The 23,991-nt window shown below is 30.7% G+C and overlaps 1 protein-coding gene across 5 annotated transcripts in view; it reads left to right on the top strand.

Annotated features, from left to right (window-relative positions):
- MYO6 (myosin VI) overlaps window positions 1–23,991 on the top strand; it is a 192,988-nt gene that overhangs the window by 127,265 nt on the left and 41,732 nt on the right. For 4 of the 5 annotated variants that reach the window (XM_031964609.1, XM_031964611.1, XM_031964612.1 and 1 more), the window contains exons 15-23: window positions 96–187; window positions 2,728–2,800; window positions 6,288–6,415; window positions 9,777–9,872; window positions 10,352–10,525; window positions 13,522–13,560; window positions 17,007–17,100; window positions 19,911–20,041; window positions 20,148–20,225. In XM_031964609.1, the coding sequence (XP_031820469.1) occupies window positions 96–187; window positions 2,728–2,800; window positions 6,288–6,415; window positions 9,777–9,872; window positions 10,352–10,525; window positions 13,522–13,560; window positions 17,007–17,100; window positions 19,911–20,041; window positions 20,148–20,225 (905 nt within the window). Of the gene's footprint in view, window positions 1–95; window positions 188–2,727; window positions 2,801–6,287; window positions 6,416–9,776; window positions 9,873–10,351; window positions 10,526–10,854; window positions 11,243–13,521; window positions 13,561–17,006; window positions 17,101–19,910; window positions 20,042–20,147; window positions 20,226–23,991 lie in introns of those variants that run through there. The other variant, XM_031964613.1, reaches the window with a different exon arrangement.

Here is a 23,991-nt window from a genome sequence, read left to right as displayed (position 1 = left end):
ATTTAAGTCTTTGGTGCAATTAAAATTTATTTTAATATAAAGTTGTCATTGGTCTAATAAAGATTATTCACTTTGGTTTTTATTTTCCCTTTTAGAATACTTTGAACACAACAGTTTTGAACAGTTTTGCATCAACTATTGCAATGAAAAGCTACAACAGTTTTTTAATGAAAGAATTTTGAAAGAGGTAATTTACAATATGGTTGTTGGTAAAATTATACTATAGATTTTTAGAGGACAAAAGTATAAGTGATTTTGGTTTGATTTGTTAAACATATTACTATTGAACTTCAGTGTAACTACTGCATATAAATTCTCCATATATTTTCCTTTAATATATTTTGTTTTCTTTTTAGGACCTTTAAAAATCTGATTTATATATTTGTATTTTTGTAACAATTTTATAATATATATATTCAATAATAAATTATTCAAGTAATATGATTTTTCCTATAAAACTCTCATTGGTAAAGCCCTGTTGGGAATAAAAAATATTTAAATACTTAGATAATTCGCTGTTTCATTACTTAGGTGAATTTAGGAATATTAGTGTAGATATCCTTGCAACTATTGCATGTTACCACTTATTCATACCATCTTGTCCTCTGGATTCTTGGTCAGATCCTGCTATAAATCCTTCATAGAAATCTATGCAAAGTCCTGGCAGTTACCGTCTAAATTTTTAAAAAATAATTACATGGGTACAACTGTGGTACATAATCTGTCTTTTTGTTATCCTTTGTTTTTTATACATGACTAACTCACTTTATTTTCCAAATATAAATTTCCTCATCCTGTTTGATTTATTTTCTGTATTTGACAGAAGACCACTTTATGCATAACTTGGTCCCAACTACCTTTCTTTGTTTCTCACATGTGATTTCTCTGCTTTTCACTGATTGTCACTCCATGCTAGAATAAACTTCCTTTTCATATCTGCCTTACAGACTCCCCTTCCTCTTTGAAGAGCCAGTTCAAACACCCTCTTAGACACAAAAATCTTTCATAAAATACTAATGTCTTTCCTAACTACCTTATACATCACTACTTTGTTTTTATTTCATATTTTGTATACACATATTTGTTTTGGTTTGTATAGTGTCTCCCTTAATAGAATATAAGCTCCTTCAGAGTAGGGATTTTTCTTATTGATTAGATTTGTATCTATTGTATCTAGCATAATGTCTGACATGTAGTAGTTATCTAATAAATATTGATCAACTGAGGTTCTGTTTTCATTTTTAGCAATGTTCAATTCCATCTCTTTAGTCCTGTATCAGCTCAGTAGTTATTGGACAAAAAATAAGCAATTCCTGAATTGCTAGTCTTAAAATGATATAATTTTCATTGCAATCTTCCTCCTATCAGTCAATATTATTATAGATGTGGGCCTGCACAGGATCTAGGGCTTGTTTGTATTTTCTTTTCTTTCATAGGATGATAGAAGTTTAAAAATTAATAGCCTAGTAATCTGCTCCTGTTAAATATTCTTAGTACTTACCAAAGTTGATATTCAGTTGGAAGAGTTTTTGCAGAGACTTTAAGTATTTTGACAAATACTAGGTACATTCTTGGCCCAAGCACAGGTCATATTCACTTTTGTTATGAAACTTTCCCTCTATAAATCAAACCAAACCACACAATTAAGAAAAAGGTTCGATTTGTTTCTAATCTTTTCATCTAATAGTTTATAAAATGATAAGTTTATATACATGTAGTTATAGCTACTTTGTATATAGTGTTCTAAAGTTTGCAAAGTATTTTACAAATATTTTATCCTCACAATCATCCTGGGAGATGGGTGTTATTAATATTCTCATTTTGATGAAACTGAAGAAGATGGTTAAATAATTTGCCCACTGTCACATAGCTGTTATGTGTCTGAATTCAGTTTGAACTCAAGACTTCCTGACTCCAGGTCCAGCCTTGTCCATTATGCTACCTTATTGTATATTTGTGCATGTCTTTGCATATATAAACACAAATACATGTACTATAGACATACTATAAATATGTGATTATATGTTATATATACATATATAAACACTATAAATATGTACATTTATGTATGTACATATACACACATACCCTCTCACATGTACCTACAATAGTTATGTGTAATTCAGGATAATTAGTTCAAGTAAAATTAAGATATTTAATCTAAAATAGAAATATAGTTTCTTTTTTGAATGTGACCAAAGGGTGATAAATCTATAAAATAGTTGTAATTCTATCTTGTAGATTTATAAGTATCTTCCAGGCAGTTTGCTTTGTTTATCTTGCTTGTCCTAAGATCTTAATTACTTGATATTTACATGACTAATAATTTATAAATCTGCACATGGACATGTTTCTGTGCATGTGATTCATATACTTGATTTGTTTGAGGGCTAGTTACTCAGTATCCTAGGAATGCACTTGTTTATGTACTTCCTAAAAACAAAGACTTTCTCTCTTCACTGTTCAAAGGTGTATTCTTCCAGTAAGCTCTTTGCAAGTGTGAATTTTTTCATTTATTGTATTTGTATCCTTAGCATCTAACAAAGCCTGGTATATAGTTAGTGCCTAATGAATTTTTGCTGATTGGTCTCCTTTTTTTTTTTTTTTTTACTTAGTGTAATATAAATACTCAATAATTATTAATGATGCTACAATCAGCATAAAATGCTAAAGCAATTTCATACCTCAAGAGACATTCATATCTATAATTATTTCATTTTTATTTAGGAACAAGAACTCTATCAAAAAGAAGGCTTAGGTGTCAATGAAGTACACTATGTGGATAATCAGGACTGTATTGGTATGTCTTATTTAACTATATTTTTGAAAATAAGGCAGGTTATGATGAATTTTCTTTAGAATAGATTTTGATACTTCATCTTGGTATTTTGTTTTCAATGGGTGGCTATTAAACACATTAGCTAGTGGAAATAAAGATGTGATTAGTTATTGAGAAAAGTCTCATTTTTCTAATACTGCTTCTTGTAAAGGATTCTTCCTACCCAAACCTCTGGTTTTGGTTTAAAGTTTTCTAAGGGCTTATAATCTTGTTTAGTTCTTTTAAATTTTCGTGTGACCAGTAAAACAAAATTAGGAACTTTGGAATAAGCAAATTCTGTAAATACAAAGTAAATTAAATGTAATAATGAAAGTGACAGTATAAAAGTCAGAATAATTTTTGAACTACTGAATATTTTGGGGGGGAATGGTTTGAGTAATATATCTATTTTCTTTTCTATAATTGCATAGGACATATGAACCAATTTTCTTTTGCATATGATAATATATGAACTTCCCAGAGAGATCAAAGAAAGGGTTTACTTCATAACTCATTTCTTGTGTCTTTAGGACCAGTTTGCCTTTCTGTGACTGAAAATATAACTACAATTTGTGGCTAGAAAATGTCTGTTTGTAGAATATCATGCATAAAAGTGAATAGTGTTGTTTAGGAGTGATTTCTCTGCTATCATCATTTGCCACTGTCCTGATTACTTAATCAGTATCCATTACTGCTCACCACAAATGTAAAGAGAAAGTCCCTTTGTAAATTTGGTCTTCTTCAAACTGTGGATGAGAACTAGGTAGGGTACATTAATTTTGAGAACTTACATGTGTAGTACTTTTAAAACACTTGATGTTTTTTCCTCTAAAACTTTATTCCCCTTTCCCTAAATATTCACCTCCTTGGGCTTTGTATTTTTTTTTCTAGATTCTGTCTCTCTTTCATGTCTCTTCCTATCATAGTACTTCCAACCTTTAAGGCCCAACTCAAATTCCATGTCCGACTTATTGAACATGCCAGAAATAATTTCATCCTCTTTTGAACTCCTAAAACTGTTATTATTATTAATTTTTTTTTTACCTCTTAAATGTTACTTTTCAGATATAGCCTTGTATTGTATTTATTTCTGAGCATGGCTATTCCTTCAGTTATATTTGAAGGTCCTAGAGTGAGGAACTCAGTGATTGTATTCCTTAATATAGTCTTGTACATATAGGATTTATTCACTAAATATTTTCATTTCATCAAATGAATGAATTAAAATCAGTTCACTTTTTCAGTATGACAAACATATAGATTTGATAATAGTATTTGTACATTTAGAACTCAGAGAGATTTTGAGGGACATTTAGTTCAGCATCCTCATTTTATAGATGAAAAAACAGACCCAAAGAAGTGAAGTAATTTTTCTAGAATTATTTAGGTAATTAAGTGACCAAGTTAGGGTTTGAATCTAGGTTCTTTGATTTTCAGCATTTTTATATACATTCATTCCTTCCAGAAAAAACCTTGAGAGTAGACAGGATGTGGATTATTATTCATGCTCTTTGCATAAGGAAATTAAGACATAGGAAATTTCTGATTTCCCCGAGATCATACAGATGGAGTCTTTCTCTATAATCTTACAAATCAAAAGGTCTTTAAACTAAAAATAAATGAAATCTGAAATAATTTACTGCATCTGCTGGCTAAGCTATAGAATAACTACTGTGGAGGAAGAAGAATAACAATAAAGATACCTAGAAATTCACTAGTGAGAAAATACAAGAAAAAATCTAGCAGTATAAACTCTGGATTCTGATATTTGTAAATAAATACATATAGTGTGGATTATGAGCAAAATGAATTAGAGATCTTAATACAGAAAGTTAAATTTGGCTTGCTCAGGTGTTATTGATATTGGTGAAATAGGACTTATTGGTAGAATGTGGCACCATTCAGGAAAGCATAATGGAGAGAATTTGGATAAAGGTGAATTGAAGAATAAATAAAAACATATTATTGTTTTTGGAGTATATTACAAACAATATGGATAGAAAGAGCAAATAAATTATAAGATATGTATTGATAAAACAGTAGTGGGGGAACTTACTTTATTAGGTTATATTATGGTGATCTTGCTCTACCCAAAGTAGAGGAACTGGTGATTTCTTGATTTGTTTTGCCTTACTGATAGTTTCATTCTTCAAAAAATGAGATTCTCATCAATAAGGAAAAACTGCTTGTTTTAAAATGCTAGGATCCTTGAGGGAAAGGACTTACTCTGTCTTGGAATTTGTCATTAAGGAGAGGAAATTGAATATCATTTGATAGATATCCTAGATTTTGGGAGAGCAGATTTCAGAGGTCTCAGAGGTTAGGATAGGACACCATAATATAAAATTCCACAGAAAAAGACAGCCCAGGAAGAGTGAGGAAGCCCTCATAAATGAAATTCGTGATTCAAATAGTAACAATTCTAATGAGGAAGAAACAAGGGAGAAAAGAGAGAATTATCTAAGAGACTGATTTGGATAGACAGAAAATAACATCAACAGATCACATTGGAAGGAGATGCTAGATAACTTAACAAAGATTGAATAATGGTAATTAATGATAGTAGTTGACTATTTTCAATCCCATATATCACTTTAAAGTTTGCAAAGGACTTAAACATACATGCTCTCACTTGAGCTTTACAGCAGCCCTATGGGGTTGAAAATACAGATATTATCATACATACTTTATTTTTATTTTTGTTTATATGTACTCTCTTTGATAGAGGAGGAAACTGAAATCAAAACCCAGACTCTCAGACTCATAGTACAGTACTCTTTCCAGTGTTTTTTCATGTATCGCACCCATTTTATAGAAGAAAACTAACATAGAGAGGTTGTCATATCTAAATTCTATAATTGGTTAGCAACAGAACTGAGAATAGCATCTGTGCTATACTCTTGACAGTAGATTTTGTTGTCCCTTTAGTGCTATCATTGTAAATTTACTTTTGAAAATAATGTGCTTGGGAAAATTTTTTAAAAAATCTAATAATGTATACACTATTTTGTATATTTTAATCCAAACAATTTTAGAGCAGTTGAATTTTTGGTAAAAATGTAGAGGAAGCAAAGTATTATAAGGAGGCAAAAACATTTGGAATGATTTTTTTTTTTGTTCTGAAGCCTTGTAAATTTGATTTATTTTTCAAAGTCATGATTTAAATGAGAAAAGTTTTTTTCCCCCCCTACCAGGTGTCAACTATTTCAGAAAGAGAAGTGTAAGAAATTTCTTATTTGATAAAATGTTTAAAAACTACAAATAATTTTATTAAATTCACTGTGTTTTCATTTTTCAATGGACTATAATGACAAATTCAGTAAAAACTAACAGTTATCACAGAAAACCAATAGACTATTTAAATTGTTCTAGTTTGTCATCAATGTAGCACTTCTTTTAGTGCTTATAAACTTTATGCTTAGTTACAATTGACATTGTTTTGAATGTTTTATTTATTTTATTTAAATAGACTTAATTGAAGCAAAGTTAGTGGGAGTACTGGATATTTTGGATGAAGAAAATCGCCTTCCTCAACCAAGTGATCAGCACTTTACAGCTGCAGTTCATCAGAAGCACAAGGACCATTTTCGTCTTACTGTGAGTTTACTGTTAGAACATTATTAGTCTTACGGAAAAGATTTAGTGTAGTGAAGAAGAGAGTTAGGACTCATCCTTTTGAAGATGCTTTAATGGAGCTAGCCTTTAATAGATCATTCCTCAAGAGTACCAAGGAGCATTAAAAATTTTACTTTGAGTAAATGGACATTAAAAAAAACTAGAAGATTCTTTTCTTTATATAATATTGGTATATATTAAGTAATAATCTATATGTACTAGTGAAGATTTAAAGTTGGAGCTGAATTTTTATTTGTTTCATTGGGGGAGGAATCAATGAATAGGAAAGGCATGTGTGCAATTTTCAGAATTAACCCAGGATACGCAGATATCTGTTCTCAATACTAGCTAATTTATTTATAAAGTTAAAATGAAAATCCTGGAACTAAATGGAAATTCTAACATACTTTTGTCTATATTTTTACAAAGTAATGACCATTAGACATAGCTAATTATTATATTTGGATTCAGTGAAGATCTCTGCCTCTGACACTTACAAACTGTGTGAGCTTGTGCAAATCACTTAACCTTTGTGTGTCTCAAGTACCTACTTAGGAATTACCTTTTAAGATACAAATGTGCTATAAACTGTGTTGTAAGAATTTCCTACCCTAGCAATTCTTCATGCTAATGAAATCACAGATTTTCCTCTAATTTATTATTAAAGTAACCATTTCTTGGTGATCTTGTTGAAAGCCCTTTAATTAGAGAGACAATTTAGTATAGTTATTAAAAACTCTGGAATTTGAGTTAGAAAGACCAGGCTCAGTCCTTAGATAATGACTATTTAAAATCTAGGTGTGTTACTTAACCTTTCTTGTCATAATTGTTCTTACAGTAAGTATCATAATATCTCCCAGGATCATATGAAATTGTATGTATTTGCGCACACACGTGCGTGTGTGTGTATTTTGTTTTGAAAAGCTTAAAGCTAGTACTATATAAATGTCACTTGTTTGATTCAGTCTTCTAAAATAAATGTCTATAGCATAAGCTTTATAAAACTTTAAAAAGACCATAGAAATCAAAGAAGTGCCTTATTTTACATATGGGGATACTAATTTTCATAGAAACAGATGAGAAACTCCCTCACTAATGAATCATTATTTAAACAAAGGATTTATCAAGAAAACCTTTTCAATTCACTGTTCTTTGAAACAATATAACATATTTCTTCGATTGTTCAGCATGTTAAATGACTGACATCAGCTATCAGGAAAGACAAATTGAAAATGACAAAAGTATAGGGGAACTGGTATAGAATTTAATGTTTGTAGCCATTGAAAAATTGAAAGTGTGCCATATTTTACATTTTCAAATCTGATTCACCTTTTTATTTAACTATTTCTGTCAGTGGAAGCAACATTTATTTTACTCAGGTCTCCTATTCTTAAGATCTGGGTAATATGATTAAGATGTACTTCTGGAATTTCATGTACCCATTCTGGGTTTTTTCTTCCCATTGTCACTAAGACATTAGTTCCCACCTTCCTGAAATAAGAGCATTTTGTTCTAATTGATCTTAGTATCTCTATTCCCTTCAGGCTCCACATTTACTATTAAAGTTGCCTTTCCTTCTGTAGAGATTAGTAGGTTGCCATTCTTCTGCTCAGAAATTCCAATTGACATGCTATCTATTGTTTAAACAGTACACTCTTGAGCTCTTATTCCTCCCTAGTAGAATGTATGCACTTGAAGGTAGGAATTGTTTATTTATGTATGTATTATATGTATAAATACATATTTATGTATTATGTATTGCCCATTTCTGTTTTTTAACATAAAAGAAAAAGTATTCTTAAAAATCCTAGCACTTTGTGCACAATGGATTGTAAATGTTGTCATGTAAATGTTTGTCAATTTGAATTGAAAAATCTTTTCCTGGCATTTAAGACCTTTATAAACTGCTACACCATACCTTCCCAGATTTTTGTACTACACCCCTTTAAAATATTCTTTAAAAATATTTTTATTAGGTTATTTTGTTTTTACTTGCCTTAAATTTTTAGACTCTGCCATCCAATAAGCTATTTCTCCCTTGTAATGAAGAATATAAAAGAAAGATAAAAGACCAATTTTATAAATAGATTAGCTTGCAGCAGACAGTGTGCATTCACAATTCCACACTCAAAGTTTACTACCACTGAAAAGTAACTTTTCACAAATCCTGTGGTTAAGTCAAAATCAAGGCTACTATCTGCCCTTGAAACATATTTTACAATTTCCTGTTTCTGTATTTTACTTATGCTGTTTCCTGCAGTTGGAACATTACTTACCTTTTATCTTTTAAATACCTAATTGAGGCAATCAAACTCCAGATTACCCAATACTTGGGTAAATGTGGCAACCTCCATATAAATAGTACTTTGTAACTTTTTAAATTGAAGCTGAAAATTAAGTAATTTTTTTTCTCTTCTATTGGGTCTGTGATTTCATTAATTTGGGAATTCTTCCTAATGAGACAGATTGCTACCAGTCCAGCCCTGCCTGTCATGTGTGACACTTTTATTTTTACTAGGTGGCATTCTTTTTTTGTCATATAATTCTTTGATGATGATCTTTTCTTCTATTCTTCCAAATTGCCTCTTACTTTTATGTTACATTCTGCTTACAATAATCATGCAAAATCCATCTTATTCATAATTGGTCTTAAATTTTAAGATTTATTTAGCTGCTATTTTTCTTATTTATTATATATATGTATTTGTATGTGTGTACGTGTGTGTGTGTGTGTATGTGTGTGTGTGTGTGTGTGTGTATAAAGGCAAACAATCTCAGTGTGGCATTTTTCTTTGTGCCTTGAATGAGCCTAGATGGCATTTATTAAATATAAGAGGATTAATGAAATTTTAATTGGGCATTTGGAATTTTCTGAGACTGATAATAATAAAAATGTTGTAGTGATTAGAGCCCTGTACCAGGCATCAGAAAGACCTGAGTTTGAATCCTAACTCAGACACTTGGTGACTTTGAGATCTTGGACAAATCAATTTTCCTGGGTTTCTATTTCCTTGTTTGTAAAATGAATGGATTAAATGATATGATTTCTAATGTCCCCTCTAGGTCTAAATCTGTAATCTATGATAAATAACAAATCTTATAAAAGGCAGGTTGTACTTGAATGTGGCTTTGATATTGTTAGTTATATGTTTATGTGTGATATTATGATAACTTACTATTTTGTATATAATTCAAGAACACTTTGATAACTGTATCTAATATTCCAATAGTAAAAGGTAGAGGGACTTTGTGAATTTGAGGTTTCTTTAAGTAATCATTCACAGATTAGGTAATTCATTATTTAATAATTTCATAAATTGAAGATCTGTGGATTCCTTTACAGATTCCCAGGAAATCCAAACTGACTATTCACAGGAACATCAGAGATGATGAAGGTTTTATCATCAGGCATTTTGCAGGAGCTGTGTGCTATGAAACAGTAAGTATATAGTTAGTATCATAGTCCTACTAGATAGTCTGGTAAAGCATATGAACTTCTTATCAGAATATCTTTTTTAAATGGATAAAATAAAATCACATAATTGCAAAGAAAACCAATTATAAAGTTATGAAAATATTAAAAAAAACCGAAATTCATGAATACTCTCTAAAATATTCATGAAACCATAGGGACCTGTAGACAACGAGTTAAGACTCTGCTTTAATCATAGGAAAACACCTTTTTTGTTAATACTGATAAAATTGAGCATGAAATAAAGGCTTTCTCCATGTCTGACAAAACTTTTTGTGATAAGTGGTATATTTTTATCACAGTTTTGAGGGTTTCTAAAAATAAAAGATTCAGAAATTTTGAGATGCTTATATTTGTAGATGCTTGTATTTCTTCAGTACTAAAAAATTGCTTTAATATTGTGAAGTTTCCTTATTCTAAACAAATTTATTTTATTTATTTTTCAGACTCAATTTGTTGAGAAAAACAATGATGCTTTACATATGTCTCTTGAGTCCTTAATATGTGAATCCAGGGATAAATTTATTCGGGAATTATTTGAGTCATCCACAAACAACAACAAAGACACTAAGCAAAAAGCAGGAAAGCTTAGCTTCATCAGTGTGGGGAACAAATTCAAGGTATTAAAACTTTTAAATTTTTCCTGCATTCAAAATATTTAAATTGTATAAAGTAAAATAGATATAAACCAAGCCATTGGCAAAAAACCATTATTATAATATAAAAGTTGACCTAATAGGTCTTTTTTTTTAAACTTTAAGTTTAATGAGTTAGAAAGGAACTCCAAATGCAGAAATACTTGCAATATGCTAAATGCTTCCTTTATTAGTGCCTAACCAAAATATCTGATGACTTCTCCTAATTTTTCTCCTTTCTTCTGCTTACTGTCAAGCTGACATTCAAATCCTTACTTTCTCCACATGTTTTCTGTTTCCTTTTCCTTATTCAGCAGTTTTATTTTAGCTGGGATATTCCAGCTCAGGATGGCTAGAAAGGACTAGTTGAGTTGAGAGAGGAAAAGCAGGCACAGCCAGGGGCTTCAGGTAAATGATCACCTTTATGGATTTGTATTTATAAATTTTATTACCATTTTAGTAAGAGCCCTTCTTGAAACAGTTTGTAATCTCTTTTCTGTGTTTTCTATCATGTGGCATTGTAAATGTGCATATTGCTAACAAATATATGATTTATTATTAAAATTGTCCTACTAAAATAATAACTGTTATTTAAAAGGCAAGTACTAAATGCTTCAATTGCTTATTCACTTTTGACAGATGTTTCATGCCTAATTTAATTGTGCTCATATTGAAAGCAAGAATTTTTTTGTTGTTTTAGGCAAAGGAAATCATTTTTCAAAAAGTCTGTCTTAAAAATGGAAAATCTTTCATTGGTCTTGTCTGATTTTTTTCAGAATTAAGATATGTAATACAGGGTTTTTTCCTGAAAATTTGATGAATGAAGAACCAGTTATAGCATAGTATGTTTATTTTTTATACTAGTTCCATGGGATATTGTTCTATTTTTATCTTTTTTTTTTTTTACTTTATATTATTACTTTTATATATTAGGGCTAAAGATGTAAATATAACAATTATTTACATGAAAACTATGATATATCAACTTATGGTGCAAAATATTTTTAAGAAACAGAATAGTGTTGCTTGTTTCAAAGTATTCCAGTAGAAAGTAACTTTTAACACAAGAATTTTAAATAATTTTCCATTTTGAATCTTATTTTATTTTATTCACAAGTATTAATTGTTTATAATTCAATGGATAAAGGTTTTAAAAAATGTATCAGTTTTAATGAATTTAATGCTATTTCTCAAGGAAGTGTTTTTAACCACTTAATAGTTTTCAAAACTCATTCACAATTTGCCTCATTTCTTTATCTCACCCAGCAATATATATTTTTCCACTTACAGAACTCCGTATAGTCAAAGTTAAGCTAATTAAAAACAATTTTCTGGAAATATTATTATACACATTTTCCTCGGAAACATTTTGCACCAACTTTTTTTGTGCTTAGGATATTATTACTTTGCCATATGTGGATAAATAATATAATTCTAAATTTCAGCAATTTTGTATAGCACAGACCTGCTCTCTACAAGCTTATATTATTATGCATAAAAACAACATTTACACAAATACAATGATAAAGCAGAGTGAGGTATATAGAGAGGTGAGGCCCAGGAAATTCTATAGTACTTATTAATTTTGAATATAAGTTTAATAAGTCATTATTATTGATTAGATAGCTCATATAGTATTGCCTTACTTTCTAGAATTATTAATGAAGGGCTTCATAGAAATAAATTTCCAGGTAACCGAAGACTATACTTTAAAAGCTCCCTTGAAAGACTTTTTCAAGTCTTTCAATGAAATGAAATTTTAAAATGAAAGACATTTAAAAAATGAATGTATATGCTTCCTGACAAGCTGAAAATAAGTTTATCATTTTGTAATGGCTGAGGAGTATCATACTCCTACTGTCATATAGGAGCTCAATGCTATACTCATGGATTAAAGTGCATAGGTTTTCTAGTAACTATTTCTTTCTCTAATTGAGAAATCTTTTTCTTGCTTTGTGGGTTGGCTAGCAGTGTATCAGATATGAAAATTGTCAGAAGCCTCATTTCCAAAAAATGGGTCATTAACTATATTTTGTCAAATTGATAAATCATCTTACTCTACTTAAGTTTGAATTCATTTGGGTTATAAGTATATTCAAGACCTCCCAAAGAGAGTTTTAAGTGAATATAAATTGTATTGATTTAGTGAAGAAAGGTACTGTGCATTGTTAGTATTAATATAAGTTTTAGAAACAAATTTTCTTGTTAGGAGTATATAAAAGAACTCAGACAACAGAATTACAGAAATGTAATGGGTAGGATTAGAGGACATTCATCATTTGTAGTATCTTGGCAAAATAGATGGAATATTCAATTCTAGAACTGAAGTAGGATGAATTATTTAATTAGAATCATAGCATTTTAAATAATAGGGACATCATAATTTTTTTTGAATTTATTGTTAGAATTATTTTATATATAAAATATTTCTAAAGTTTAAACTAAAATTAAAAGTCTTTTCCTTTGAGGCAGTTGAAAAATAGTAAATGGAAATTATGCAGATGTTTATGAATAATTATAAGTGACTTATATTCTCTAATTATATGCCATTGATTTTCATATTCATTTAAAATATAGATTTGCTCAGCGAATTGCTATTGAATTATGTATAGGTTTCCATAAGCCATGTACATATTTAATGTTACTTCACTTTTTGAATGTATTTTGTTTTTTGGGTCTACTATCTTTTTTTCATATTAATTTTAAAGTGTGGAGTTTATATTAATAGCAGTAATCATTTCCACTCTTGATATGTCTTGTGCAAATAGAGTGATTAATTTCCTTTGTGTTTACAGGGCATGTTGCATGATTAGGTTTTATCAAATCCTTTTGCATGTTTCACTTATCAAATTGTAATGTTACTTTTTAAAAAAAATATAGTGACAATAGTTTTTTTTTTTTAGCACATCTTGATTTTAACTAATATTCATATGTTGTACTTTTATTTTATGATGTAGTAAACACATTTTTTTCCTCTACAGACACAATTAAATTTGCTTCTGGAAAAATTGCGTAGCACTGTAAGTATGTTTGAAGACAGTATACCTTTCCCTCCCTTATTCCAAAGTTTATATTTTAAGTATTAGATACCATTATTATTAGTATCTACTAAAACCTTGGGACTAATACCAGTTAAAGTGTTGAATTTTTAGTAAATTCTTGAACTGAAATTTGTGTAGTAAATCCTTTTATTATATATAATTTTCAAAATGTTTTATAATTACCTTTTTTTTTTTTTTTTTTTTTTTTTTTTTTACATACTGGTCATTCCTCAGATCAGTTAGTCAGTAAGCATTTATTAAGTGCTTCCTATGTGCCAGATAGACACTATGTATAATTTCTGGGTATACAAAATACTTTTCTATAAAGATCTTTTGTCTTTTAAAAAATAATCTAATGGGAAAAGACAACATATAAAAAGAACTGAAAAGTGGAGGGAATGAGACAACAGAGAGAGGAGAGGTGGTTGGAGGGAATGGGAAAGTTATTTGATATTTGATGAGAAATGGTGGAGGAGCGAGTCTCCATTGTTCAGTGCCCACTTTCTTCAATCAGACGAGGGACATCAGAAATAGAGGTACTGAGGAGATGAATTTCAGGGTTGATATGATCTTGTAGGAAGATGAGTTTCTGGAGACAATGATGAAGTATAGAAGAGTAGCCAGATCATAGCTGTTCTGTGCATCCTTCTTAAATGGAGGATCTGAGAGGAATTCTCCACTGTCCACCCTTTTCAGTCAGGAGGAGGAAAGAGCTCCAGGGAAGACCCAGAGAGGGTAATGACTTATGAGTTCCAAAGTTGATGTGATTGTTATATTAAGATTTAACAAAATAACATAGTTTTATACATATGGGGAAATAGCATGACTGATTGTGTTTTGGAAAAAGTTCATTTTAAGATTAAGAATAAAGCATTTAGCACTGCACTGCCTGGTCTGTCTATGCATAGACTCTAGCACTGTGGGGACTTTGGGGATTAATGTTTTAGTTATAGTACCAGAATCTCTTTTACTCTGAAAGGAGTAAGATAAGGGGGTCAGTATCTAATCAGAAATGAGAAAGGTCCTTATCATTTGCCTTGCTGTCATATCCTCCTAAAGCCTAGGTATTGCTGTCTCCCCTGCCAGGGGGCCTCAATTACTTCAGAACCTTGCCATTTGCACTACAACACCATCCTTAGGACTAGTAGGTCCTTCTATCTGCCTTTCTGCTGAATCCTATATGTGTTGTTTTTCCTACTTAGAATCTAAGCTTATTGAAAGCTGGGAGTGTCTCATATTTTTATTTCTATCTCTAGCATTTAGTATATTTGGTGAAACTAGTTTAAGGGCAGGTAGGTAGTGCAATGTATAGAGCACCAGCCCTGAAGTCAGAAGGACTTGAGTTCAAAATTGGCCTCAGACATTTAATACTGCCTAGCTGTGTGACCTTGGGTAAGTCACTTAACCCCAATTGCCTCAGCCAAAAAAAATTTTGCTTTTTAATTTATTTGTTATAATTCCCATGTTGAATTTCTTACTTTGTAACTTCCTTGAGTATCACTGCATGGGTTTTCTTTATGGACAGTGTTGACATAGAAGAAATAGAAAAGAATACTTTGACCCTTTTTATAGGAGGCAGATTTTTTTTTTTAACACACATACAGTAGAAAAGATGACCCATTTTATGCTTAGTTATACATAGAAAGCTTGACTACAAATCCTGGGACTTATGGTTTAAAAATAATGCCAGAATTATAGCTCCAAATGAATTTTGTCTTTCTGTATCCTGCTCCAGCACACTCAATCTGAGAGATTATGCATTTGTTTTTATGATCATACCATCATATAAAATGTGCTTCACATTTAGAAAATCCTCAGTGATAACTAAGTTTTGTTGTTTAAGACTGATTTTTATTTTTTTTTGAAAAATAGTAATTTAGAACAAAGTTGGTAATCTTGTGTTGAGAAATTAACTGTAGAAAATTTCAAAAGTAGAGTTTAATAAATTATATAGAAAATTGAATGACTATATTTAGAACCTCTTGAATCCTTCAGATCTGAGTTTAAATGTGGCCTTAGACACTTAACACTTCCTAGCTATGTGACCCTGGGCAAGTCACTTAACCTCAATTGCCTCAGGAAAAAAAAAAGAGCCTTTCAAAAAACTATTTTCATATTCATTTGTGAAAGTTCTGATGTTATTTGTAAGATATTAGTGACATTATAGTCATTTTATATAGTGCTCTTTTATTATTTACGTCATTTGATTTGATTAGATTAATTTACATAATTTTAAGTGAGTTCTATTGAAATTATTCTTAAAGAATCAACCACTGTTGAATTTTGATTTTATGATGATATTGTGATAGATTCAGCTCAATGAACATTCAGTTCTTCCTCTGTATAAGCATCATTCTTGGTACTGGAGAGATAAAGACAAAAATAATATAGTTCTCCCTCCCCCTTCTCCCCAAGAAGTTTGAATTCTACTTGTAGAAGATGTTTTAATGTAGAGTTACTGTCCACTGATATTTTAATCTAAAGGAAGAGGTATCTTTAGGAGTATGCCATATATTCTTGAAATTTAACCAAAGAAAAGAAGTTTAAATTGTTCTAGTTCTCAAGAAAAAAATTTTAATAAAAGAAATACTATTCTCACATAGAAGAGACAACCAATACTTATATGCTATGAATAAGAAAGGTATGATATTAAATTTAAGTACATAAAGCATTTTTACACATAAAGCCATTTGATACAGGATTTGCATTTTAAAAAATCTTTTAAAAATCATTTTTGGCCCCTGATAGCTAAAGGGATTTTCTAAATTACTGGGATTTATGGCACAAAAAGTGTTATATCTTTCATTATTTAAGCAATTATTATTATTTTTTTTTTAAATTTCAACATGGAGGTGATAGGGCTCCAATAGGATTTGTTGAGGTAGGGATTTAGGAAAATCACTGTGATAGCTTTGTGTGGGATATGTCTGTATTCATGTCTGTATCTATGTCTATTTTTGCATCTGTATCTGTATCTATTATCTGTAGTTATAGCTATAACCATATCCATATCCATATCTATCTGGGTCTGTATTTCTCTCTGTATTGATGTTTATGCCAGTGTTTACATTTATGTCTGCATTTACATTGAAATATTATATAGATTATATAATGATAGTTCAAGAGATAGAGAAATGCTATGTATGAGAAAGTAGCAAAAGTTCAGTTCAGCTTAATCACAATGTATGAGAAAGATAGTTATAAACAAAAATAACTAGAACATAGATTAAAACCAGGTAGCAAATTGTTTAAATTTTCTCGTAAAGAAAGTAGGGAGTCCCCTTTCCCCCTGCCACTTGTTAAGCAATAATTTTAAAAGATCTTTGTGTGTAATTATCATTATTATTCTTCTTCAATTCTGATTTGAACAATGTGTAAAAATAAAGATATATTTGTAGCATAACTATGTATTGTTATTCTTTTAGGGATCTAGTTTTATTCGTTGCATCAAGCCTAATTTAAAGATGACAAGTCACCATTTTGAAGGTGCTCAAATTTTGTCCCAACTTCAATGTTCAGGTATTTATATACTTAGATAACTTTTGTCTATGATCTCTGTTAACATTGTGTTCGTTATTTAATCTAAAATAGAAAATGATTTAGTGAGTAAACCAAAGCACTAGATCAAGAAGTTAGGAAAAATTACTTAACTTCTCAAGCCCTCCTTTATCTGTTAAAAAAGTAGCTAACTTGTATTTGTACTATTGGCTTCATAGGGTTGTTGTGAAGATTACAATCATTGATTTAAAGCTGCAAGGGACCTTAGAGGTACCTGAGTCCAGCCCCTTCATTTTACAGATAAGCCTTAAGAAGAGGTCTTAAGAAGTTATGTGACTTGTTTATATATATATAGTGAAGTGTCTAAGGTGGATTCTTAAACTTGTAGCTTTCTGTATGTCGCATGTCTTAAAGCTGCATAGTTACATTGTAATTGTAAATATAATATGATAATGTTACTTTTTTCCCCTTAAAGGATAGTTGTCAGTTGAAAAGATATTTTAAAATATAAAACATAAAATTAAAATTATTACCCAGTACTCAGGTAGGAAATTCATATTCCTTTTGAGTTATGCTCAATTTTCAATGAAAAAAGTGTTTTTTAAGGAATTTTTATAACTTTCTATAATGCTGGATATAAATACATATACAAATTAAATTTAAAATATCTGTCTTTTAAAAATAATTATTACTGTGATAGTCAACCAGAATTTTTGGAAATTTAAAAAAAATAAATTTTGGTCATTGTTTCTGTTACTTTTTGATTTTGGTACTTAAATGCTGTCTCTTCTCTCCCCCTCCTCCCCTCCCTTCCCATAAATTAAAAATAAAGCAAATTTCCTAATCTAGGCTCTACTGTTTTAGCAAAATTTAAGTAATTCTCAGATTAAATATATAAATCTATACTTTGGGTCCCAACATTTTTTAAATCAAGTTTCCTTTATTATTATGGGAACATTGAGATTTAAAGTTATTCTTTTTAAATTTTCATTTATTTCTTTTATGTTAATTCTCAAAAGCTATAAGGATATTATAATTTAGTCGGACTTTTTCTGAAATGGTTTTATTATGATTTTCTAATGTAAGAAAGTGAAAGAAGACCCTGAGGTTCAAGCAAGATTGCAGTTATCAATATATAGCTAGACATTTGAAGTAGCTAGGGGAGGGAGAAGCATTTATGAATAAGAGTGAAGTGAGTCATAGATTTGCTCAGTACAAAATTGCATTGTAAAACCTGTTTTTTCATACTTACTAACTCAGGAAAGAAAGCCTACTCCAGACTCCTAGTCCTAAATGTTCTTTAAAACGACCAGATTTATATTCAGGGAAAGAGATTTGAGACTGAATTGTAGAAAAATAGATAAACATAAAGGTTATGAATTATCTTATTAACTGTCAATTAAATAATTTAGAATTCAGCGCAATATTTTTTACATGCATATATACATACATATGTATATAACATAATACAACATTTCAGATTCTTTATTTGTGGGCAATGGAAATCAAATCAATGTTGATGATGAAATTTACTGACATATCTACCCATCTAGTACAGGATATAAAAAACTGAAATTGTCCTGGAAAAATCTTATTATTTTTCTATTTCTATCTGAGATTCATCCCTATTGGTTAAGAACGGGCCTTGTTATGAAAAGATAGATCCTGCAAATATCCTGTTGGTCAAGAATCTTGAACACTCTCTACCAGTATTTTATTTATACTTACTGGCATCTTAACATTCATTCATATATGAAAATTAGCTTTTTTGCTAGGTTTAGGTTGTACATTAAGGCCTCAGAATCAGTTACCCTAGCATTAGAATTATGGTACATGTAGAGCTCATTTAAATAGATGATGAAGATGGAACATAGTGTAATGGGGAAAAGATGCAAATCTTTTCTGGTCATTTTCTATTGTTAGTCTTAGTTATGTACTTACATATGAGGCCATTTCCTTAGAGAACATTTTAGATCTTATCTAAAATTGATAGTAGGTTAATTTATATCTGAAAGCAATAGAATTTCCTGTGTCAGTTGATTTGTTGGATGTGGGATATGCCCCACTTTTAGTAGTAAATAAAATTCCCCAAAGTATTCAACTTCAGTTCTCTGCCAATTTAATATATTTGTAGATGCAGATTTGCCAATTAAGGTTAAAGACCTTTTAATTTATGCCATGCTTCAAATTGTTTTTTTTTTTTAAATCTATTTTCTATCATGTATCTCTTTGTTAGTCAAATGAAGTCTGTGAATGTTTACAAAGGATACCAGTTATATTGAAATATAGTTATTGCAGCATTTTAAACCCCTGTTCTACACAAAATTCTGTTAAACAAAATAGTTTTAAAAATCTAATTTCCTAAATTAAATCTGTCTTGTATATTATTATTATTATGATGTTATTTTTAGCCAGGCAGTTGGGGTAAAGTGACTTACCCAGTGTCAAGTGATTGAGATTATATTTGAACTTCGGTTTTCCTGATTATATAACTGGTGTTCTATTGTCTTGCTTGGGGTAAAGTGACTTACCCAGTGTCAAGTGATTGAGACTATATTTGAACTTCGGTTTTCCTGATTATATAACTGGTGTTCTATTGTCTTGCATATTGTTGATAAAGCTACTCATCAAAATATTAGAAGGAAAGATATACCTGAATATTTTATAGTTTTATCAGAAATCTTGACTGCATTTCTCAATATAACTTTACTTTCTAAATCTGGTTTCTATGAATTGCCATTTAAAAATTATTTTGATGTAAATGTTTTGTTAACTTGAAAGTGATCCTTTGTGAATTATATTAGCAAATTTGTGCTTGCTTATGAATGTAGGAATGGTGTCTGTTTTGGACCTGATGCAGGGCGGTTTTCCATCTCGAGCTTCATTTCATGAGCTCTATAACATGTACAAGAAATATATGCCAGATAAACTTGCTCGATTGGATCCAAGACTCTTTTGCAAGGTATTAATAACATATTTCTTTGTTGAAACTACCTGTTATTGTTTTGTAAAGTTTACTAAATTTTAATGATTACCTAAGAACTAAATTTTTTTTTTAATCTTTTTAGGCTCTTTTTAAAGCTTTGGGCCTAAATGAACATGACTACAAATTTGGATTAACAAAAGTGTTTTTTAGACCTGGAAAGGTATGTATTTTTGCTTTTTTAAAAAAATATTGATGCTTTATATTTTTATTTACATAATGGTAATTTCTTTACATATTTATTGCCCCCCTTCACTCCATTGAGCCCTTCCTTGTAATAAAGAAACATAGAAAAGTAAAACCAACCAATAAAATGTTCACTTTGAATAGCTTATGCAGCTAGGAAGCATTTCATAACCATAGACCTCCATCTATCTGTTAAATACATTTATTTAAAAATTGATAAGATGTTAAGGTGCTCTGAATATAAAAGTATAGTAATTTATACATTCTTAATTTTGTGTCTTTAATTCTAAATATTAAGTACTCACAGATTATATAATTTCCTTTCCTCACACACAGACATCATATATAGTATATTTAAGCATATGCACTGAATTTCTTTATTTTCAGGAGAATTCAACCAATTTACATATCTTTAAAGAGTATTTTGTTAAAGTACAACATACATTTCCTCCACATATAATCATTGTATTTAAAAGACTCCTAGTTGTTACATTCTTTCAATTTATGTAAATTGAATTTTTCTGTACTCTCTATATGATGGCATTCTTTCAAATATTTTAGAAGTAGTCTTCTAGCATATCTATTTTCTTTTGCTTCATTAGGTAAATAGTAAGCTGGCAACAGTAGAGAATAGAGGGTAAACCTTGAAGGTAAAAAGAAAGTGATCTTACCCAAATACTAGCTTGCTGACCATGTGCAAATCATTTGGTGTTATTTCTTTATTTTATTGACAGATTGCTGATTTGTATCCATAAATGATGTTTTTACCCAAGGAGTTTTCCACATTAAACTCATAAATCAAGACAAAAAATTCTAACAAATTGTGACCAAAAAGCGCTATTTACAATTAAGACAGCAAGTGATTCTACCATATGATTATATAATACTTTAAGTGCTATTTCTATTAGAATCATGGATAAAAGGGCCCTTGTGATAAAGCGATGGTTGTTGTTTTCCTATTGTCTCCACTCTATGCCTCTTCTAGATGTGGCAACATCTAGACTTTTTTTTTTTTTTTGGCTGAGGCAATTGGGGTTAAGTGACTTGCTCAGGGTCACACAGCTAAGAAGTGTTAAGTGTCTGAGATTAGATTTGAACTCAGGTCCTCCCGACTTGAGGGCTAGTGCTCTATCCACTGTGCCACTTGTCTAGACTTCTTTTTGTCTATATGTTTCCTGAGGTTGATGAGCCAGAATTGATAAATGGTAAGTCTAAACAAGCTACTGTTTTGTATAAGAATAAGATTATGCCTTCTTTTGCATTGGTAGTATTGATTTTATTGCTACTTAGCATTTTCTTGGCATTTTAGTCACCTCAGTACATTAGACGGAACATAGATCCACAAAGCAATAAATCAGAGGTACATTTTCTAGATTATAATAGCTCATTGCTTATCTTTCTGTAAGTGAGACTGGAGAAATTAAGAATGAATTGAGATGTTTATTCCTTAGAAAGAGTTATGAAGTACTTAACACCTTTTTTTCTTAAATAACATCTGAATATATGGTGAAATAAACTAAGCCTCAAATTGTGAAAATAATTGGCTACACTGAGGAAAGTGGGTTGACTTTCAGGTATAGCTATTTGGGACCTTCCTTGATAATTAAGGAATATTAAGTGTTTTATGATACTAATCTGCCACTTGTAATCTTTGTTAGGGGACCAGAACCATCAGGTTTTTGTCTCCTTGAAGAGATAAAGCCTCCCCTAAGTATATTCAAGAAGAGACAATTTGACTTTTGGGGAGTGGTGGTACCAGTTTCATCTAGTTGGGGCTTACAGACGAGCAGATGTTCCAGAGGCTATTAGCCTGAGTGTTATCACTCATTCCTCTTCATTCCTCTTCAACCATGCCTTTAAATTAGCTCAAACTAGAAAAGTACAAAGTGAGTTAGGTAGATGTTAACTCAGTTATAAAAATCAATACAGCATAAAATAAATTACATTGTAAAATCAATACAGTAGAAATCAAAGGTAATTTTAATTTTTATCTTTTCACCAAGATAATATGAAAATAGGAAAAAATAAAATTATCTGCCTTCATAGTCTATGTTAGACAACTTAGTAAATATCTGACAGCAGTCAGTGCAGTATAATAAATGTTATGTCAATATTATTTGAATCTAGTTGACTCAATCACTATCCCTTTAGCTTTCATCAGTTTACCCAGGATTATAGAGCTTGTATTAAAGGTGGGATTTAAACACCACTCTTTACTGATTTCAGGTCCAGTATTAAGTGTTCTTTTCATTGTGCCCTTGTGGCTTTCTACATTAGTGCAAAAATATGACATGTGGATATTAACATAAAATAAGACAATATAAATGCACTTGAGAGGTATGAATAGATTGCTTTTTGAAAGCTTAAAGGAAAAGGGCCATATTAACTATTGGGATCATGGAGCAGATGGAATCAAGCTCATTTCACAAGGCTACATGTTACTCTTGGTGGGAAGGACCTAAATCTCTCCCCTTACAGCATTATGTTTCATCTATGTTACATCTCTGTTTCAGAGGCTGTGTTGAGTGCACAATCATTTATAAACAAAAAAATCATGCACCAATACTTCCTCTACTTCAGTTTTTGGTTTGTAGCCTTTTCAAGTTGAAGAATTTACTATTAGTGTGGTAGCTGACTTTGGTCCCATATTTGTTCTCATTGAAGGTGTTTGAAAGCATGGCTGAAAACATCATGTTAAAAAGCATGGGAGCAAGCATAGCTTTGTTTCACTCCATTGGTGACCAGAAAAAGTCAAGAACATTGTCTATTGTCTAGAACTCAGTCAAGCATGTCATCATGAAGTTGATAGACTGTGCTGATGATCTTCTTTAGGCAACCAAATTTTGACATAATTTATTGTAAACTCTCACGACTTGGTCAGATCTACAAATGTTGTATACAGATCTCTGTTCTTCTCCTGCCACTTTTCCTGGAGTTTTTGAGCAATAAACATCATTTTGATTGTTCCTTGGCCCCTTCTGAAGCCATACTGGTGCTCAGGTAGATAACCTTTTTCTAAGTATAGGGTCATATTAAAGAGGACTCTGGCAAGAATCTTACCAGCAATAATCAAGAGAGACCCCTACTGTGATGGTCATAGGACAATCAATTCTTTTTACTTTATAAGTAAAACTTGAACTCCTGGGGCATAATCTCCTTTTGCCATATAATCTGGAAAATTCTAGGCAGCTTTTGTATGGATTGATTCTCTGTTGCTTGTGCTAATTTTGGCCTATCAAATAACATAATGACAACACAGATCCTCCTTCAGCCAACACCATACTATACATATGTGGAATGGTTATAGCAAATAGTGAAGTTTTGAAAGCTGTGGATAAGTTCTCTTACTTTGACTGTATATTTTCCAGAGATGTCCACATTGATAATGAGATTGACACACATATTGTTATAGCTAGCTCAGTATTTGGGAGGTTCAGAAGAAGTGTGGGAGAGAAGAGATAATAGACTGGCTACCAAACTGAAGGTTGTGCTGACCTCCTTGTTGTATGCCTGTGAAACCTGGACAGTATACCAGTGCCATGCCAGGAAATTGAGCTGCTTAGATTTGAATTGTCTTAGGAAGATTCTGAAGATCACCTAGCAGGATAAGATACCAACACTGAGATCCTTTTTCAAACTAAACTGCCAAGCATTTCAACTTTACTGCAGAGAGCACTACTCTGTTGAGCTGGCCACATTGTTTGAATGCTAAATATACAGTTTCTAAAAAGATTATTTTATGG

The sequence above is a fragment of the Sarcophilus harrisii genome, chromosome 4, assembly GCF_902635505.1.
Source record: "Sarcophilus harrisii chromosome 4, mSarHar1.11, whole genome shotgun sequence".
Classification (NCBI taxonomy): domain Eukaryota; kingdom Metazoa; phylum Chordata; class Mammalia; order Dasyuromorphia; family Dasyuridae; genus Sarcophilus; species Sarcophilus harrisii.
The sequence above is the reverse complement of the archived record's forward strand: the minus strand, read 5'-3'. Positions and strand labels throughout refer to the sequence as shown.